Consider the following 23,081-nt stretch of genomic DNA (forward strand, 5'->3'; position numbering starts at 1 on the left):
GTTGAAAGAGAGTAAAATGTGAAGGCCCTTATGATCCGCCAGGTGCGTTTCATAAGCGTATGAGTATTGATACAATTTGTGTTCCCGCTCACACCTCGGGGTGTTGACTACAGACTGTATGGCTTGTCCAGCATACCATAGCATGGAGGATAGGGTACACGTCATTTATACAATATAGATATCCCAGCTCCATGGCCTGACCTGACTCTTTTGATTAATACCGTCCCATAATTTTATTCGCACTGACTCTAATTTTCTGATGAATCAGGTGATTAGATCCGAGATGACTTAAAACTAGTTTGATAATATGGTCGTTGCTAAAAAGCTGATAATTAGGCTCATCTTTGTTATATTGTCTTAACCTCGGTTTCATAAAATTCGTCAAGTTCATCAGTTTTGTTCACTAATGCAGTTAGTATTAGCTTGGTAGTTACTTTATCATTATGTTCCATGCTAGTTTCCCTAATTAAGCTAGTTAAGGATGGCCGCCGTGTAACATATCGGGAGATAGAGGCATCTTTAGGTATTTCAAAGACCTCTATCTAAAAGATCCTTCATAAGGAACTAGGTGTAACGAAGTTGGTTTTCCGTTGGATCCCACATTTGCTCACAGAAGAGTAAAACAAAAAGCGGTTTGCGTCAATTGGTGCCGAAAAACATTGAAACGGTTCAACAAAGAAAGCTCAAAAACGTTTATGGTATTGTTAGTGGCGATGAATCTTGGATTTACTCCTACAAACCGGAAAATAAACGCAAATTCACTGTGTGGGTGTTTCATGATAAATAAAAACCAACAAAAATGATCCGTTCTCGAAGTGTGTCAAAGCAAATGGTAACAAATTTTGTGTCAAAATCTAAACATGTGGCAACTATTGCTTTAGAAGGTGAAAGAACAGTTACTTCTGATTGGTATATAACCGTTTGTTTACCAGAAATTATCGCGTAACTCCGAAAAAATCAACACACAACCCTTTAAAACAGCGATTTTGCAGGTGTCAACTGAAGACTGTTATAACTGTTTTACCTATTGGTTTGAACGCATGCAGAAGTGTGTCGATCTTGGTGGGATATATTTTGAAAAGCAATAAAGTACTTTAAGCCTATATATTTTTTATCTGTATGACTATATACAAAACTAAAAAGTCAACCCTCAAATATTTAGAGATCAGGTTCTCACATAAAATGGATACAATATTCGCATCATTTGTAGCGCTTTTTTCTGAACACATTTAAAAAATATATCTAAATACCTAGTTTATCGTATTATTTTCGATTATATTGTATTTGAATTTGTTTCATAATGTGTAAATTCTTCGTGAAATTATTATATTTGCCAAAAGTATAAAATTGTATTCAGCTTTTAGTAAATACATCTTCAAATATCATGAATCTATATGATCTTAAATAAGTTTCAACATATACCTTATATTGTTTTTTATTTATTTGATTAAGTAATAAAATAAATCTTTATTTTACTTCGTAATATATTATCGTCAAGATTCATTGACCTCCCAATACACAACGACGTTTATTCTACTACTGTGATTCGTATCAAAGCTTATGTTTCACAATATGCTCAGACAAGTTGGCAATAATTTCCTTTTCCAACGTTATAGTTTCTGAACATGGCAGTATAATAGCTCGGCCAATATTGTAGAAAAAACCGACCACTGTTTTATGCCCGCCCTTTTTTGCTTCTTTTACTGGAAAAGTTCTGAGACTAAGCAGAGAGGGCTTAAGGGATATTTTTTGAATGTGTATCAATTTTTACAGCACAATATAATTTTGTTAATTACTACATTGTATGTACATAATACACACTATTATAACAGCTGGTTCCACAAAATTCTTGCATTTTATAAAGAATATATAAATGATAGTTTTTACATAAAATAAAGTTGTTGTTATTATTTTCATTATTATTAAGGAATAAAACAAACGACTTAACAATATATTAAAGCAAGAATTGTAAGCAAATTAAAAGATAACTGGGCACTATCAGAGGCAGCCAAACATTTTAACATATGCAGAAGCTCTTCAGTATTTTGAGTTATAAAATTACATCGATACAACCGTTTTTTATTAACCCCCACACCTTCTTGATTGGGTTTAAATCTGGACTGTAGCTGGGCCATGATAAGGTTTCGATGTTGTTATTCTGGAGCCACTGGTTCATTATATTTGCAGTGTGAACAAAACAATTATCTTGTTGGAGGATAACATTATTTTCTGGATACAACTGTTCTACACTGGGGAACATGATGTTTTCTATAATATTTAGAAAAGTATATCCAACAAACCTGTCACCAATACGTTATACCATTCCCATTCCTTTAGATGAAATCCATCCCCGTACATTGGTGCTAAAATGACCAGATGCTCGATATCTACCAACATAAAGAGGATTAAATCTATTATTATCTGGTCTATACACCCCAATTTTGCCCTTTTTAGAAGATTGAAAAATTTTCTCATCTGTAAATATTACCCTGTCCCAAAAATCTTTTCCAATCCCAAATCCCAAAAATTCTGCGCCAAGTTGTTGTCTTTCTTCCCGGAAACTGTGACATCATTCTTTCAGTTTTCGCATATTCAAAAGGATTGTTTTCTAATCTCTCCAAAAGCGTACGATCTTCATGAGCGGTAAATATTTTTGGTCTTCCAGATCTTTGCTTTCTTTCGAGAGTTTCTTGTTCCCTCCGTCTTTTATTAATATTAAAAACTGTTGTTCTGTTTACATTAAAATGGTTTGTTACGGCAGATAGTGACCAACCATCTTCTAATTTCGTTACAATTCTTGCTTTTAGTTCTTTGCTAGCATGTGGAGCCATTTTTTTGAGGTGGAACAGAATAAGTTATCTGACAAATTTTTAGATTTGGCAGTGACAGTGACAGTATGTAAATAATTTACATAAAACATTTAATGTAAGTATTTATCCTTCAAAATACACTGCTCAATTTTCTACAAAATACGCTTTAAGAGTTGAATCAGTTTTTTTAGGAACCAACCGTACATAATATTGATAAATAATGCATCATACTCTATAGAAGGCCTAACTTAGTAGGGGGCATACAATGTTCTGGTAGATCTTTGCTGAATTGGTGGTAAAGAAGAAGATATCAGGTAATTAGAAGCCAAAAGATGGCAAACATTCATTGTGTATAAAACTATTTACAACTTGTAGATTTGAATGAGGTGTTTGACCTCACAGACCTTTTTACACTGTCACCTAAAAGATTTTTGTGCCTATCTGCAAAGCGTGAGAGATTAACATGGTAGTTGCAAATATTATGCTTTGTCGTTTTCTCTGAATTTTCTCAGGACCTTCATGCTGCTCTTTCCACTTTGCTCTTAAGTTTAGTTTTTGGAAGCTCTAAAAGTATTTTTGTACAGAGAGCAAAATGTTGTAATATCTTGTTTCTTCCATCTTTTACGAGGTGGCTTTATACCGCAAAGTGATTTTGGTACAATCAAAGGGATACTAGCTGCTTTTTTACGCAAAAAAGCTTTGTTAATAATTGTGTCTACTTCTATATTCGGGAAAATATAATCATAACGAGCAAACTCACTTTTGAGGGTACTTAACTGACTGAGTAGATCGGATCCTGGGGTGTAGGCCGTTGTAGGCCGCTCGAGTCCTCTAGAGAATGTTTAATATTTTTACTAATTCTTAACGATGACATAACTCATCTACCCGTCTAAAGTTTATTTTTTGACCAGTCAAAAAATACTTTACCAAGATACTAAAAAACCAAAAATAAAATCTTTTACATAAAAATAGATATTTTAAAATTAGAAATACAAAACAACAGTATTCACTTCTAAAACAATAAGAAAATACCTTATAGAGTACCCTAAATAGAATAAATCTAATAACAAAGAGTACTTAAGCATAAACGTTATTCAAGAAATATAAGCACGAATTCTCAGCTGTACTAAGTGATTTTATGCATACAAAGACTTAATGAGAAGTAGGTTACTAAATCGTAAGTCTAAGCTTAGAATCTACAAAACAGTAATTAAACCAGTGGTCACATATGTGATCATTAAATTCTCAGTTAATCATTAAATAACAGTGCGATACAGATAATTAACTTGTAACATTTTTTATATAATTAAAATAATAATTATTTTTATTCCTTTTACCCCCGTGATGATACGCTTATGTTCGGTTTACCGTCTTCAAAATTTTATTGAATGCCCGGAATTTCCTTGCGTCCGAAAGGTTTTTAATCCTTTCCGTCTTAATCCGGGTCTTTTATGATAGATTTGTAAATATTCCGAAGGCTCGTATAGTAATTTTTCTGTAAAGACCCAATCTAGGAGATTTGATGTTTCATCACGTCTGTAGGTAGAAGTATATCGTTATGTTCAATGTTAATCAGAACTTTTTACCTCATCAGAAATACATACAGCTGGCCTATCATTTTTGGGGGGAAGATACCCTCACCTTTTCTTGGGTAGCTTGGTAAAATTTTAGAGGAAACCAAGTCACTTATCGGTGGGCATTCGTCGAGTTAAGACGCTTAGTTCACATTATCGTATCTGCTACCTTACCGTCTCTGTGCATTTTCTTTATAAGTGTGTATACACTTGCTTATTAGAGTTTTTTTTATCTTACACTATATTAGTTTAAGTATAGTTGTAAAGCACCTTTAAGGGTAATTAAATTCAGTGTTTAATACCAGTACAGTAGTAACTTCAGTGACTTAAAGCAGCAGTCTTCAGGAATTACTGTAAGTGACATAATTTTAACATCTCCACCTATCTGGACAAGTAATATGGTATAGCATCATATCATCTTCCATTATCTGGACGTATCTCAAATTGATACATGTCTTCAAATGTAGTTGAGAGTAGCTACTGAATTTTGTAGTCAATTAAAGAACATTCTATATTTTTTTTTGTTACGAACCAAATAATCGACTTAACCAAGTGTGGTTTGGTTAAATTTTTATGTTTTCACGTCAGTAACCTTTTTCGTATTTTTGTAAATTTAGATTTTATTAATTTTTGTTATCTTTGGTGTTTATTATAATTTTTTATTCAATTTTTTTGCTGAAATACCTCGAGATACGCCAAAACTTTATTTGTGCATGATTGTGTTATACTTATATGTTTGTAAAGGTATTTTCAAATTATATTTCTGCTATTTTTTTATATGTATACCACCATTTTATAGTTGTTGGTGTATTTTTATTACTTGTGTTGCATTCAGCAGCGTCATAATTTTGTTGTTGTTTAATATATTGTTATTGTTTTATGTATGTATTTTATTTGTCGACTCCTAACAAAGTTCCCTGATATATTTGCTTTTAACCTTTAAATATAACTATACCTTTGACCAGTAGAAAGATCAGGCTTATTAAGTTTCGTAGGTAAGTAAGTGTAATACCTTATATATTTATTTTTTGTTTATGTAGAGTGTTGACCAAATTTATTCAATAATTAACTGTGATATCTTTTCTTGGGTTTGATCTCTGAACCTAAATATCTTTCCTTATCTCTTTTCTTTTCTAAGGTTTCTTAATTTTCTCCTTAAACCCCAAAAAATTAAGTGGCGCCCTGTTCCCTATCTTATCTTATCTTTGGTAATTTTACCCATCTATCTTTTTGTTTATTTCTGTATCTTTTCCAATATCTCTTATCGTATCTTTACTTATTTCGTCCGTTGGACCCATTCCTGGTTCCAAAAGCTAGTTTCGAACCCACGACTCGCTCTCCACCAACCATCTGGCTGCCGCCCGCAGTGTCTCCATTGGTGACCTTTCTAGCACCATCAAAAAAAGGTTTTCGAGGTTACAAACTTAAGCCTAGTTGGTTTAATTTTTATAATATAGAATTCTTTTGACCTTTTTATTATTCTTTGTTATTCTTCTATCTTATTCTTGTATTCTTTTGAATTTAACTTTAGTTAACTTTGTTTTATTTGCTATTCATTTTTTTAATTTAGTGTACCCGTTATCTCGAGATAAGCCCATAAACAGCAAAGAGAGATTTCTTTAATCAACTGTAGTTGAATATTCTTAAATATTATCATATCAGGCTCTCTTCGCTGATAATTTAAATTGTGTATGATTTTATTATATTATCGTATTTGTAAAGTATTGTTCCTACTTATAATACTGTGTATTGTTATATGTATACTACCATTTATTTATTAATTGATGGTGCATTTTTTTTACATGTTTGTACATTCAGCTGCCTATATCATAGTGGTGTTGAATATATTTTGTTATGTTTTATCAATGATTTTTATTTCTCGACACCTAATAAGTTTCCTGATATAACGATACATCTGAATGTTTGTTTATTATATTAAATAATTATTATACCTTCGACCAGAAGAAAGATCAGGCTGATTAAGTTTCGTAGGTAAGTAGGTGGACGGAGTCCTCCTAACATATTTATTATTTGTTTATGTAATGTGTTGACAAAATTTATTTAATAATTAACTGTTGATATCTTTCCTTGTAATTGGTCTCAGAACCTAAATATCTTTCCTTACCTCTTTTCTTTTCTAAGGTTTCTTAATTTTCTCCTTGAACCCAAAAAGTTAAGTGGCGCCCTGTTTCTATCTTATCTTATTTTTGGTGATTTTACCCGTCTATCTTTTTGTTTATTTCTATATCTTTTCTACCTCTTATCCTGTTCTACCTTTACTTATTTCGTCCGTTATACCCATTTCCGGTTCCAAAGGCTAGTTTCGAACCCACGACTCGCTCTCCACCAACCATCTGGCTGCCGTCCGCAGTGTCTCCATTGGTGACCTTTCTAGCACCATCCAAAAAAGGTTTCCGAGGTTACAACCTGAGCCTCTGTTTACTTTATTCACTTGATCTTCCACTTCTGTTTTGAGCTTTCCGTAGGTGGATAATGTGATGCCTAGATAATTAAACTCCATTACTTATTCTATTATCTGACTTTCCAGCCCCAATTTACGTCTTAGTAAATTTGCTGTTACAACCATGCATTTTGTCCTTATTATGGAGATTACCATGTTAAATTTTCTGGCGGTTATATTGAATTGGTGCAGCATATGTTGTAAATCGTCTTCACTTTGAGAGAGTAGTATTAAGTCGTTTGCATTGCAGATTATTTTAAGTTGTTTTTCTCCCATTGGGTATCCTTTTTTGGTTTTTACTTTTTTTATTATTGCATTCATAATCAGGTTAAACAATAAAGAAGTCCTGGAATCTCCCTGTCTTATCCCATTGCCAGCTACAATAGGGACGGTTAGTTCTTATTCCACTTTTACTTTTATTGTATTGTTTTGGTAAATATTTTCGTTCGTTTTGATTATTCCTAGAGATACCTCTCTTGCGTACAATACATGGATAATGTCCTTTAATTTGACCGGGCCAAATGCCTTCTTAAGGTCCACGAAACATAGATATGCTGGTTTGTTGTATTCTAATGATTTCTCTTGCACATTCCTCATTATAAATCTAGTGTCGATGCATGACCTTCCCGATCTGAAACCTTGTTGTTCTTCTGCTAGTTTTAGCGGGTTTAGGCTAAGGTTTCATCTCCTTCACTAATATTTCTAGGCCTGAATATGATCCCAGCAAAGCAGGTACTCCATCGGCACAAAATCATACTAGCTTCTTCCACTTTAGGTCATGTTTCTCAAAGTACTTTCATCACACTGCAAACTAAATAAGATGTCCGAGATATTCCAACATTGTTGTTTTTGATTGTATTTAAAATTTCCATTTCTTTATTTATCCTTCTCAGAAACTCAATTTTTATGACATGTTCTGACAATATTTTCAAAATTTTTCTATACAACCACAACTCGAATTATTCCAGTTTTTTCATTAATGATTTTAAATTCAGTTTTGCATATTTACTAATTATTATCAAAAAAAAATTACGTAAGAGTTTAAATAATTAAATTCACGTCCCCCAGTTGTGACTAATAGTTTCGTAATAATTAAAATTTCTTACTTGGAATCCATCGTAAGTCCAGGATCCGAACTTCATGACGCATGTTTGTTCGTCGAATGGAAAATATTCGACGTCTATCTCACAGGAAGACTTGTAAATGGCTGGTGGTTTCCAGTCAACACGCCCCGTATAGTTGAGGGTGGCCTTTGTGGCGAGCGTCACCTCAAAATTGCCATCGGCACTGTAATATAAAGAATATAATTATTAATAAAAATTAATTATATTTATTTTAATGTAAAATCTGTGATGCCGTAAAACTACTACTGTTTTTCCTGTATACTAAGAAGTTAATTTGTAAAAAGTCGACAAATATTGACTGTCTTCCAAAGGTTTTTTAAACGCTTCAAATATTGGTTTTGTTATTTATTTTATTAATTAGTTAAATTTTTAATATTGCAGAATAATCAAAAATATGGAAGAAATCATTTACCACCACATGTGTTGGCTTAATTATGAAGCAAAAGGCTTAATTTTTAGTCGGTCAAAAAAATAGGTAAACGCCCGGGCCAAAAAATTTGATAAGTAGAGATTGTTGTGTACATATACTAGGGCGGTCCGATAAGTACTGAGCCTACACAAGAAAAACGAATACTTTGGAAAAGTGGCGATTTATTCCTCAACCTAGTCTCTTTTTAGCTTGATACACTTAACCCAGCGATGCTCCAACTTCTTTAATCCATCTGAAAATACGTTTTCCCGGCTTTCGTGGCGACGATGACCTCCTTATTCTACTAAATTTGGATACTAAAAGTTACCATATATACAACACTAATAAGGCCAGTGTTATACGGGTCAGAAATGTGGTTACTTACACAGAATGACCAAGAATTTCTTAAACGTTTCGAAAGAAAAATTCTAAGGAAAATATATGGAGGAGTCCAAGAACAGGGTTTGTGGCGTAGGACAACTTTGAGTTATACAGAAGTTTTGGGGAACCTGACGTTGTAAAATGTATTAAATTAGCACGTCCTCGATGGATAGGACATATAATTCGGCGAGATAAAGATGCAATGATCAGAAAAATTTTCGACCGAAGAGGACCAGTGGGAAGACGAGCCAGAGGAAGACCAAAACTTAGGTATCTTGATAACATAGATGATGATCTAAAATCCATCGGAGTTAAAGCATGGAAAAGAGTTGCCAGAGACAGGGGCAAATGGAAGATTGTTCTGAAGAAGGCTTTGGCTCATAACAAGCTGTAATGCCACTGATGATTATGGTGATCGTTTGTAATGTGAAACATTAAATTCTGCGTGTTTTATTCATATTTCAAATGCATTATATTTGTTACCACAACTTAAAATTGAAATTTTATGTCATAGGTTTTAAAGATTGATCTCTAAAAATGAAAATTTTACTACAACTGGTCAATGAAAGTGATCAATTTTATTGAACTCACGAGAATCGTAAAAAATGGCAAAAATCGCGCCACGTTAATTTATTTAACGCTTTTATAAAAACTGAGTTTATTCTCGGCAAAATACAAAAACTTCATACGAAAGCTGCACTCTTTGCCTTTAAAACGTTTCTTGATTTTTGTCGATAGGATATTTGGATCAAAAGATATCGTATTTTTACTGTCTAGCTGACAAATTTTATTGAACATGGATTTCTAGCGCGTAATTGACATGCAGAATCGACGGTCGCTTCAAGCGTTGTTTCTAAGAGAACGGTTCATTCTACAAAAAAAAATACATATAAAGATTTTTATTTAAAATTATCTCAGCTACATTTTTTATTTGAAATATTTTTTTTCTTCGGTGTACAGATTTTTGGTAAATCGATTTTTTCACATTTTACCCCCTGCGAGAGGGTTTTAGGGGAAGCCCGGAGGTAAAAATGGTAAAATTTTTTGCATCTTTTTTGGGGACTCTTTCTTTTTTTTTAGAAAACTGCGTGGTCTTTTTATCCCTTGTTTTATTATTTTTATTAGCAATCCTACTCTGCTTAAATTTTGTATATTTCTTTTTTTGTTAAATTGTATCTGCTATTTTATAAGTTATTTAAAAAAAGTTTCCCATTGTACTGTTGATATTGTAGTAATAATATCTTTTTTGTAGTTATACTTATGTTATCAAAAATGCGATATTTAGTTTAGCTCCTACGTATGTGTTAATGAGCTTACATTGTTTTTCTCTTTTATAAATCAACCGAGGTTAATATTTACATTATTCTAATATAAATACCTAGCTGTAACAAAATGAATTGTTTTTGCTAGTGCGATTTTCACCTTTCACATATACTTTCCCTTTGTTATTTTAATTAATACGTTCACAACATTGCATTTTAAAACCCTGCAGATAACGGCTGTCCCGACTCTGCGGTAGCGATTCAGCTAATTAATTCGCAGACTAGTGAGATTGTCAACCTGAAACTAGGATAATTTCGGAAATAATGCATTTCGGTGATTATTTTGTTAATTAATATTGGTTAGTGTTGTGTCATGATTCAAAATTGCGTTGTTTTATGATAAACGTTATTTACTGGTACATGTTTACTATTACATTATAAATGGTAATGGTAAACCTTGTTATAGAATATAGTTGTTTAGCACATATACCTGAACTTTGAAATAATTATTTAAGTATAATAATTTAACATCAGGACAGAAGACAATTAAAATCAATTATTGACTCTATTATAGTTAGTCAGACATCTGAAGTAAAAATACAAGATACCCGAGTATACAGGGGTATAAAATGTGAGTCGGATCCTTACTTACTGAAATATTAAGTACAAATTTCCTATAAACATATAAACAATCAAATCTCATCCGAAAAATATGAAACAGCTGAGAGAGAAATCAACTTTAATAGAAACAGACTTTACGATGACAGCGAACGAAAAATATATCAGAACAGACTACACCAGAGACTTAATAGTGCATATATGTAAACCAAGATACAAATATAGTTGGTGCCCATATAGTAGAATCGCTAAAGGAAGCTGCATATGAAGCCTTGGGAAAAGAAGAGCGAACCTACCGACGAAAAATAAAAGTATATTATGAAGTGATAAACTGGAACAATAGAAATAGATGAAGCAAAAAGCATATCACAAATGGCTTACCTCCGAAAAAGTAGACGACAAAAATCAATACCGAAATCATCAAAGAATTTTTAAAATAATAGACATAAATACGAAACATCGGAACGAAAATGTGAGGAAGTGGAATCATGTCTAGGTGGAAGATAGTGTTCGGAGGCTTGAAGATTCATACAAAATATAAGGAGGTAAGACATAAATACAACAAACATACAAATCATCAACATAAATATATTTAAAACTCACTACGCAAAAGAATTATAAGGATCCAGTCCTGAATATCTCCAACAAACACCCAGAAGATACCAAATCCATTGACCAGAAATAAACATCGGAGACAACCCACCTGCCAAACTTATAAAAACAATTAAAAATAAAAGAGCCTATGAACCAAAAGGAATCCCTGCTAATCTTTTCAAAAATCCAACACCAACGCTTGTTAATATGCTGACAGAACTTTTTAATAGATACCTAAACAAATATAATTTATATGTAAGCTGGAAATAAGGATGGATTACACCACTGCATCTCAGTTACCAATCCTCTTAGTAGATTGCACGGGAAAGTTATAAAAACCCAAGTCGAAAACGAATATGAACCTTGAGCTGAAACAGCAAGTAGAATTTCGAGATGGACGATCTTGCATCTACTACATCTACACTTTAATCTTCTTCTTCTTGATGTGCCTATCCGTTACGAATATTGGCGATCATCATGACAAACTTTATCTTATCTGCAGCAGCATGGAAAAGCTGCACAGATGTTGTATTGAACCAGATTCTGAGGTTCTTTAACCAAGATGTTCTTCTTCCTGGACCTCGTTTTCCAAATATTTTTCCTTGCAGGATGGCTTGAAGGAGAGTATATCTAGATTCATTTCGCATAATATGTCCGAAGAACTGTAACTTTCGAGATTTGATGGTGTTCAGTACTTCTCAATTCTTATTCATTCTTCTGAGGGCCTCCTCATTTGTGACTTGGTCAGACCACGGGATCTTATGCATTCTCCGATATAGCCACATCTCAAATGCTTCCAGTTTTCTGCACATATCTTCGTTCAAGGTCCACGATTCAACACCATAAAAAAGGACAGAGAAGACCTAGCATCGCAGCATTCTTACTTTTGTATCAAGAGAGAGGTTGTGACTCTTAAAGAAGGCCCCCATCCGATTGAAGGTGGATCTAGCTTTTCCGATGCGTGCTCTAATCTCCTGGTTGTTGGTCCATTCTTCATTTATTATGGTGCCGAGGTAGTTGTAGTGCGTCACTCTTTCTACAGGGGATTGGTTGACGTAGAGTTGACATTCTGTTATTCTTTTCTCGCTAATTATCATAAGCTTTGTCTTCTTAACGTTTATATTGAGTCCATATTGATGACTGTAATACGTGATTTTGTTCATAAGAATTTGTAGGTCTTCTAAGTTGTCCGCAAATACTATGATGTCATCTACATATCTGATGTTGTTTAGACGGCAACCATTTAGTAGAATACCTTTTTTAGTTTCGTGCAAAGCTTCGTTAAATATTCTTTTAAAGTACAGATTGAAGATTAGAGGAGATGAAATACAGCCTTGCCTCACCCCACGCATGATTTTCACATAGTCAGTGTGTTCACCTTCAACTCTGAGATTTGCTGTCTGATTCCAGTAGATACTTCTAATTATTTTCAGATCTTTGTTGTTAATTCCTGTTTCTTTTAGTATTTGGATCATCTTGGCGTGCTGTACTCGATCAAACGCTTTCTCGTAATCAACCAGACATGCGTATACATCTCTGGAATAAGACTTGGACTGAGAACAAAGCCTCTCTAGTACCAACAGCATTTGTGAACCCGAACTGGTGGGGAGAAATTTGACTTTCACACAGCTTGTAGATTCTCTTATGAATTATCTTTAGGAACAATTTTAGGGGATGACTCATGAGGCTTATAGTACGGTAATCTTAGCATTTTTTGGCTCCTGGTTTTTTAATCTAACTTTAATCTAACTAAATAAAAAATAATGGCTAGGGATAGACTAACTCATCTATTATCTGTAGATATGACTAAAACTTATAAGAGAATCTACAAGCATAGGGTATATATCATAAGTTTAATCGAATTGATCGAGTTAAAAAGTAAAGCTTTGTGGAGTGGAAAATTTACAGAATTAAAAAGTAAGTTATAATAATAGATGAATTAAAAAACATCAATTTAGACAAAAAAGACATTGAGTTCATTAAGGCTATATACTGGAACCAGAAAGCAGTAGTAAAGGTGAACGATATAGAAACAGGTAATATACCGATTGCGAGAGGGGTTAGGCAAGGATGCGTCTTGTCTCCGACGCTTTTCAACGTGTACTCACAGGTCATATTCAGAAAAGCCTTATGGGAAAGAAAAGAGGGAATAAGAATTGGTGGAGAAATCATAAACACCATGAGATTTGCAGATGACACGGTAATTATGGCTGAGAGTATAGAAGATCTACAAACTTTACTAGATGCAATAAATAGTGAATGCATTCAAATGGGACTTGACATCAACACAGATAAGACCAAATTTATGATAGTATCAAGGAGTCCAATAAATAATGAACAACTAACTCTTGGTGGACAGCAAATAGAGAGAGTGACAAAATATAAATATCTGGGAGCTTACATCAACACAGAATTAGATCCAGACCAAGAGATCCGGGTACGAATAGAAATGGCAAGGGCAGCATTCTTAAAATTCAAACAATTGTTCTGTGACAAAAATCTGAATATTGCGCTGAGACTGAGGTTTGTTGAATGTTACGTCTGGTCGCAACTATTGTACGGGGTAGAAACATGGACACTAAAAGCGCAAATAGTTAAAAAGATTGAAGCCTTTGAACTTTGGATATACCGGAGAATGTTGAGAATCCCATGGACTGCCAGGGTCACCAATGAGGAAGTGCTGAGAAGAATGGGTCGAGACAAAAAATTGTTGAGAACGATAAAAGTACGCAAGACTGCATACCTTGGACACATACTGAAGAAAAAGTAAGTTGGAAGTCCAGAAATGTATGTACGTAACGCAAAAAAAGTGGACAACTTTGAAAGAAATGCCGCGAATTGAGGGACTTATATTCGACGCATGGAATAGTCTTCCAGACTGCTACAGTGAGGTGAAGTTGGCATTTGGAGTACTATCTTTGGATCCACATATTCTTGCGAGCAAGCGTTCTCTTGCATGAATATAATTAAAAGTAAACTAAGAAGCCAACTAACAACTGAAAATTTAGAGTCGTGTTTAAAACTTAAAACAACAAGTTATGAGCCAGATTTATCCAAACTTTCTAAAACCATTCAAAGCCAACGCTCTCATTGAGATTATTTGCTGGACTGTTTGTTATTGAAGTGCAAGTTAGTGTTATAAGTAAATATTTAGTTGTTTTAATTTTTTACTTCAATAAATGAAATGTATGAAAATATATATGTGAAAAACACTATATACCTACATATGAATAAATATATTTTTTTTTTTTTATCAAAGAACTTTATTCATATATTAGTCAATATTTATATGTGCCGTTCGAGCGATAAATAGGGATTTCCAGGTCAAGAGCCAATGGGAAATTTCGAGGCAGGGCGATGAGCATTGAAATGCGCACTAGTCCACAGACTATGGCATTCGATGACAATTAAGAGAATGGAACAAAAACTCCTAGTTCTAGAAATGGATTTTTGGCGCAGATCAACAAGTATATCGAGAATAATGCACGTAACATTGCCTACCACATTTTGTATCACTTAGAGGGGGTTGAAAATGGGGACTTAACACTAACTGGGCTGAAGATAGGGTAAGCAAACAAGCCGGAACGTTTGCGAACGGCTACTCTTGGTTTGGCTGGAGAGCTGGGCCGTAACCCATTAACGCCTAAAAACAAACTAGCGTGGAAAAAATGATAAGCGGTACAAAATTGTGATATTTGCGTTATATTTATTACATGTATTAAAAAAATATTTTTTTTTCAAAAACATTTTGAAATACAAGGGGGACGTTAGGTATTTGTATGATATTTTTCAAAACATCCTTTTTCAATACACATTGTTTGTTCACACTTTTTGCATGTCCACCTTGCCTTCATATGACACACACAACACTTTAATTGTTTTTCCAGTTTTCCCGGAAAATGAAAGCCTTCAGTGACTTTAATGCTGTAACCAGCTTTTCTTTTTCTTTGTGTTCTTGAGGTGACACCATCTATCAAATAACTACGTACTATATGACGACGGAATTCTAACTGATCCATCACATTTTCAGCAGAAATTTGATGAAGTTTCCAGGCATTAGTCATAATCATGTCAAGAAAGTACGTAAATAAAACCCACCACCACTTTTTACCTTTTATGCTTATTCGATATAATAATATGCACTGGTCATGCGCATCTACTCCACCCATTTCAGAATTGTAGGAAGCAAACAATTTTGGCTGTACTACATTTTCTTTTGATTTTTAAGCTCTGGACCACCATTTTACCTGACCTAATGGTTCAATGGCGATAATGGCCAGATAAAAGTAAATATATTTTTCTCCTACTAAAATCCCAAATATTGCGATTAGTAGCGAAAAATAATTTACGGTTTGTTTACATATGTGAATTTAAAAAGGCTTCGTAATACCACAGTGAGAAATTTCTGGAAAAAAACTCGCTTTCGGTAAAAACTAGTGTTTGAAGTGATAAAAGTAAGTAAGGTTATTTACAATTCGAAACAGTCATACTGGAGGAACTCTGGCCGTTAGCTTTGCGACGTTGCCAAAGTTAAAAATAGTTCTGTAAACTGAGGACTGATAGGAACTGCATTTCTGAGCGGTTGAAGCGAATCTAGTTCCTTTCGCGGTCCTTAGAAACAGATATGATGTACACGGACAGTGATGATAACACAAAACAAATTAACCCAGATTGAAAACAAAGTAGAAAGAATTGAAAAACAGATGAAAAGAAATAACATAGTAATTACGGGTCTACCAATAAACGCAACAGATGAAACACTCTTAAAAAATAACGTAAAAGATTTTATACAAAAGCACCTAAAAGAGGATGTCGAAATAGAATCTGCAATGAAGTTAAAGAACAATATATGTCTGGTACAAATGAAGGATTATGGCGAAAAAATTAAGGTAATGAAAGAAAAAAGCAAACTCAGATTTCTTACTGAAGAAAAGATCTTCATCAACGATGACATGACCGAAAAAGAAAGACACATGAGGAAGGAAATCGTAAATAAAAGCAAGGAATTAAGAGCTGAAGGTAGAAATGTAAAGATAGGGTACAGAAAACTAACTGTGGATGGTATAAATTGGGTATGGGCCGGAAATGGTACTTTCAAACGAGAAAAATCTAGAAATATGGACCCAAAAAACGGCATATAGTAGTGGAAAAAGGAAAAGATGGCCCATTATGCCAACGAACCCTAGCGATGAACAGGAAAATACGTTTGAACATAAATAGCGAAATAAAAAATAAGAATATGTACCTAAATATTGCGACATGGAATGTTCGAGGAGTATACGAGGAGGGAGCATTAATTAACCTAATAGAAGAACTAAAAAATATAAAATACACATCTTAGCACTACAGGAAACACATTTAACTGGAAACAACGTCGAAAAGATTGGCCCATACACGTTTTATACAAGTGGAGGCAATAATAGGAATTTTGGAGTGGGTTTTCTGGTACATGAAGACGTGGAGCAGGTAAAACGATTCGTAGTAAAATCTGACAGAATGTGTGCAATTAGAATTAAAGGAAAAAATAACATGATATCGTTGATAAATATACATGCTCCAACAGAAGAAAAAGAAGAAGAAGTGAAAGATGAATTCTATGAAGAATTAGAGTCATTGTGTGAATTAATGCCCAGACAAGACACTAAAATTATTATAGGCGACGCCAATGCAAAGGTCGGAAGAGAAGATATATATAAAAACATAACAGGGGGTGAAAGTAAACATTTGAATACAAATGATAATGGACAGAGATTAATCACATTCGCAATTAAAAACAGGATGAAGATAATGAGTACCCATTTTAGGAGAAAAAATATATATAAAGGAACGTGGAAAATTCCGGGGTCAAATGGAACTAATCAAATAGACCACATCTTAATACAAGAGAAGTTTGCGAATTTAATAACAAATGTGAAAACGTGCAGAGGGGCTGACGTAGACTCAGATCATTTTTTGGTTAGAATTAATATGAGAGAAGCAATAATTAAAAGGCGTAAACGGAAAAAGAAAGTGCAACGTAAATTTAACTTTGAAAAACTGCGAAAATTTGAGGTAAAGCAGGACTATCAAAAGGATATACAAGAAACCTACGCTAAACAAGATAGTACTACTGTGAGGAACATACAACAAAAGTTCTTGAAAATGACAAACACTATAAAGGAAGCTACGTCGAAGAACATACCAAGAGCAAAAAGATTTAGAAAAAACCACTGGTTCAATGACGAATGCAGAACAGAGTTAAAAAAAGATCAGATTTGAGATTAAAAAGTTTACGTTCGCAAAAACAAGACGACCTAGAAAGGTATGCCATGCCGTACAACGAAAGAAAGTAAAGAGAATCCTAAGGGAGCGGAAACGAAAGTATATGGAGAATAAAATTAAGCGCATTGAAGAAAATTACAAGAAAAATGAAATAAAAAATTTTTATAAAGAAGTAAAATACATTAAAACTGGGTACCAGGAAAGAACGATGAATGTAAAAGATAAGCAAGGAAACCTGATAGTGGATGAAGACCAAATATGTGAAAGGTGGAAAGAATATTTCGAAGAGATACTAAATGACGAAGTGACTACTGAAGAAAATTGTTATGTTCCTAGACCTCAAATAGTACTAGAAGAAATACCAAAGCCCACAAGAGAAGAAATTGAAGAAATAATAAAAGATATGAAAAACCAAAAAAGTCCCGGGGAGAGCGGCATTGTGGCAGAGAACATAAAATATGGAGGAGAGGTCTTAATAAACAAACTTGGTGAGCTAATACTAGAAGTATGGGATGCCGAAGAAATGCCTCAAGAATGGAATAAGTCGATTATAATTCCTATACACAAAAAGGGAGATAGAACTGAATGCACAAACTATAGAGGAATATCCTTATTAGAAGTAATGTATAAAGTACTCGCCATACTAATTAAAAACGATTAGAAATATATATAGAGAAGAATCTAGGAGAACACCAGGGAGGATTTCGGAAAGGAAGATCAACAACCGATCAAATTTTTATGCTAAAACAAATCCTGACCAATTGCTATGAATACAACATTTCAGCACAAGTACTTTTTATTGATTACAAAGCTGCCTACGATACAATAAACAGAAACAAGTCAATAGAAACACTAAAAGAATTCCAAGTGCCAGAAAAAATAATAAGATTGGTAAAAATGACAACTAGACAAACCATTTGTGCTGTGAGATGCAACGGTATAGTCTCAGAAGAATTCGAAGTGAAAAAAGGTGTTCGCCAAGGAGACCCGTTATCTACATTGCTATTCAATATAGTTCTAGAAAAAATTGTAAGGATTAGTGGGATAAATAGGTCCGGTACTATTTTATACAAGGAGCACCAATGCTTAGCATACGCTGATGATGTGGTTCTCATTGCAAGAAATGGAAAAGAACTATCAAATATAACAAAAAGACTGATTCGGGAAAGCTCTAAAATGGGACTGAAAGTTAATATTAATAAATCGAAGTACATGGAGATCTCGAGCAAAAAAGGAATAAGCACCAGGGGATCCTTTAAATTGGAGGTGGAGAATGGATCAGTTGTAGAATTCGAGAAGGTGGATGAATATATGTACTTAGGTACTCTTATTGATCAGACATGTAAAGAAGAAACTGAAATCAACCTGAGACTGACCAAGAGCAACAGGTGTGCTGGAGCCATGAGCAAAATAATTAAGGCCAAAGATATATCTCGTAATACAAAAATAAGAGTATACAAAACTATAATTAGACCCACAATGCTATACGCTGCCGAGACATGGACTATGAACAAAACCGTACAGAACACATTGGAAGTATGGGAAAGAAAGATACTTCGCAGAATATTTGGTGGAAAAGTAGTAGAAGGAGAAGGGAGAAGACGAACTAATGCAGAAGTGTATCAGTTGTATGCTAACCCTACAATAACAAATGTGGTGAAAAAACGTAGACTAGAATGGCTCGGCCATCTAGAAAGAATGCAAGGTAATAGACTAGTCAAGAATATTGCTTGGAGAGTACCTGAGGGCAAAAAAAAGAGAGGAAGACCAAGAAAGAAATGGAGAGATGCAGTGATGGAAGAGGTCAGAGAGATGGGAATCAGAGATTGGAAGCTGTTAGCTAAGAATAGAAAACGATGGAAATTATCCATCCAGCAATGGGCCTAAAAGGCCTGTTAACGCTGTACATACATACAATGGTTCAATGGTATCATAGTTGGATAACATAGAACAAACACTATTGTCATACCATTTTACACATAAAATTTCATTAGCTTTGTCGAATCTATAATCATATGTACCTCTTGCCGTTTTCTTCATTAGCTTAGACTGCATTACTGGACATTTTTGCACACGATTTTCTCTTACAGTTCCTGTGGCCTTTATGTTTTTTTGTTTCAGGTATGTCATTAGTTGATATGTCGTGAAATAATTATCGAATAAAATTTCATTTCTAGATGGTTCGGGTAGGTATTTCAAAAGATTAATTACTACTTTAGCTCCAAGTGGTATTCCTTTAGTATCTTCAGTATCATTTGGTTTTTTTTCACAATAAAGGTCAAAACCATAACACTATCCAGTGGAACCAGTTATCATCCAATTCTTATACCCAAATCTGACTGGCTTCTCTCTAATAAATTGTTTTGCTGGGTTATGGCCGAAATATTTCACCATGGATTCGCCTATGGATATATCTTTATGGAAACATCCCCACTGGCAGAATTTTTCTATAATTTTATCTGCTAAGGGTCTAATTTTGTACATACGATCTTTAGAAGCGCCTATTTTGGCATTATAAGCTAGATGAACAATTTTTTTTTATTTCTAAGTACCTGTCTCTGCTCATAGCGTTGTAAAAACAGGAAACTGCTAGGTCCTCATCTAACGACCAGTATAACCTCTCTCGTGGTTATCTGTTATACCCAGTTAGATAGATATAATATTGCAAAAAAAAGTTTTCATTTCGTTTGGAGATATTGTAAAATAGTGAATATTTTTTTGCCGTGCGTATAAAATTGACTGATCACAAATGTATGTAATAATTTCTTCAGTAAGTAATTTTTCAAAAATTTGAACTGGTGATAAATTCCTCAAATCTTCTTTAACGTTTTTCTTCTCCTCTTCAAATAATCTATTTACTGTTGTAGTAGTAGATTGAAAATCGGTTTTTACCCACTTGGGTTTTAAAAAATTAGCATATGCCTTTGATTGTCCATCCGAAACTTCATCGGAAGTTCTTACATCTTCTGGTTCATCATGAGACTTAAAAGAGGTTTCTATAGTTCCAGGAATTTTCATTTGGAATGTAATTTGGATCTTCTAGAATATCATCATCATGTTCTTCATTATCTGTCAATTCATCCAAATTTGGTGGCAGAACACACAAATCAATACTCTCCAGTTGTTCATTTTCCTCATTATTAGCTTCTTCCAAGGCTTGTTCCAATTTTTTGAAGGTTTTAGAGCCATAAAATATTGTAGGATCCATAGTGATTAGGCATATTTGTGCCTAACGTCCTCGTTTGGGGATGGTAAAATATAGTGGCTGTTAAATACTACCAAATATAAAATAAATTTTTTATGGTGAATACTTACATTTAGAATAGTCCCTGGACTTTTAATTTCCAGTATAAAACTTATAAAATATAATATTTTTCTTGATGAAAACATATTTTTTATTCTGCAACTACACCTCCTTTGAAACTCGTGTAATACGAAGGACTATATAATCACATCTGGTTGTATTTAAAGCGAACTGAAGCCAGTTACTGACTAAGCTATTTATCTTGATAAGGGAAAACGTGACTAATAGCCGAAAATATTTTAAAATTCAGTAGAATGTTTATTTCTATAGGCGTCCTCAAATAAGTACGGCCGGCGTATGTACCGACCGTACATGCCGACACATTTGACAAATGTCAAATGTGTCGGGGGAAATTGCTCTACATTCTACAACTATTCGTTGTTTCAAAATGTTAATATTCTTGGGTGCCGTAGCGTAAACTTTAGATTTCAAGTATCCCCACAGAAAAAAATCTAATGGTGTGTCCGGTGACCGAGCTGGCCATTCTATCGTACCTCGTCGTCCAATCCATCTACCACGATATTCCTCATCTACGTATCGTCTTACTGCACCATAATGGTGTGCAGGAGCACCATCTTGTTGAAACGTTATTTCCAAGTTTCCGAATTCATCTGGATTATCCTCCAGAATTTCAAGTATAAATGGTTCAATTGCATTCTGTAACATCTCCAGATACACTTCACCGATTAAGTTAGTATTGAGAAAAACAGGCCTAACTGTGGTTTCCCAAAATACCTGCCCAAACATTTTTTTTTTGTTTTTTGGAAATTGAGTATGTGTTTCACGAAAGACGTGAGGATTTGTGTCACTCCAATACCTCACATTGTGTGTGTTAACATTTCCATTGAGAGAAAAGTACTTTCGTCACTAAAACAAATTGTTTTTATGTAATTGGGCTGTTGGTTAATTTTATTGGACATATTTTCATAGAATTCTAGTCTTCGATCGGGGTCATCATCTGAAAGTTGGTGCACAATTTTTAATTTGTATGGATGAAATTTGTTTTCAGCCAACACTCAGTGTACTGTCTTTTGACTGATTCCATAGATAGATGCAACTTAAGCTGTAGAAGACGTAGGGTTCACTACCATTTCTGATATTATGTCAATTTTTTTGTCATCACTAATTGTTGATCAACCAGATCGTTTGACATCTTAAACACTATCTCTTTGTTTAAACTTCCGAAGAAGCTTTCTCAAATAAGATCTCGATATAGGGCGATCGGAGTATCTCTCATTAAAAAGATATTCCGCTGCATGGAAATTATTTCCACATTCACCAATTAGTAACACAGCTGCTACTTTATCGGATACAGTATACTACTCTGCCTTTGTAAAAAATAATTAACTAAACTAAACCAACTCAACTAACTAACTAAACTAAATATTAACTAAGAACAACTTGACTAAACTAAGTAGAAACAGAAACTAAATATTGGGCTATAAACGCTTTTGCAAACTAAAAACAACTAGAGAATTGACAAACGTCAACTTTTTTTGACAAATAACCAAAGGCTGACGTTATAATTTTTATTAATTAAATGCCAAATTAGAATTTTAGTATTTATTTAATTTATTCGTCAAAAGCATCTTAAATCCAAACAAAATTAGTATGATGGAATACAGTAGCGCACCTAGAATTTGCCTCTGGGGGGGTTTTGGTTGGTCGCCAAAATTTTTTTTATGATGTTATCTCCATTTTGAGTCCTTAAAATGTGTAAGTAGCAGTGTCGGAATAGGGTCCTGGGTTAACCCCCCAACCCCCCCCCCCCCCTCGGTGCGCCACTGATGGAATAGGTATATTAATTAGAGAATTGAAAAGTAACCAGAGGCGGAGGTTTTAATATTTATTAATTAAATGCGAAACTACAATTTTAGTATTTATTTAATTTATTTATCAAAATGAGCTTAAACTCAAATAAAATTATTATGACTGAATAGGTATTTTCAATACCTTTCAAACGAGGTATCACTTGCCATAAGGTCCCATTTAAAAGTATCTGTCATAGCGGCGCTGTAACGTCATCTGTCACTATTATGTCACCTGTTATAACTAGTTGAGAAGCCTACGTCTGTTTATTACCTCCCTCCAAATTTTATTATTATAAGTACTTATAACCGTTCAAAAGATACGAAGGAGGGAACGGACTTTTGACTAGCACTGTATGACTTCTCTGTGTCGATTTGTGTGCGTGCATATGTCAGCTAGTATATTCTCATTTATTAGAATGCTTCTTTCATTGAAGTAAAAGCCATGCTAAAATAAATTGCGAATTTATCAAAA

General features: G+C 33.9%; 1 protein-coding gene across 2 annotated transcripts in view; it reads right to left on the minus strand.

Moving 5' to 3' along the window:
- The window catches only part of LOC140448963 (acetylcholine receptor subunit alpha-like), a 1,000,791-nt gene that overhangs the window by 146,668 nt on the left and 831,042 nt on the right, over window positions 1-23,081 (minus strand). For both annotated transcript variants that reach the window (XM_072542105.1, XM_072542107.1), the window contains exon 6: window positions 7,952-8,132. In XM_072542105.1, the coding sequence (XP_072398206.1) occupies window positions 7,952-8,132 (181 nt within the window). The remainder of the gene's footprint in view (window positions 1-7,951; window positions 8,133-23,081) is intronic.

This window comes from Diabrotica undecimpunctata, chromosome 1 (assembly GCF_040954645.1).
Source record: "Diabrotica undecimpunctata isolate CICGRU chromosome 1, icDiaUnde3, whole genome shotgun sequence".
Lineage (NCBI taxonomy): Eukaryota > Metazoa > Arthropoda > Insecta > Coleoptera > Chrysomelidae > Diabrotica > Diabrotica undecimpunctata.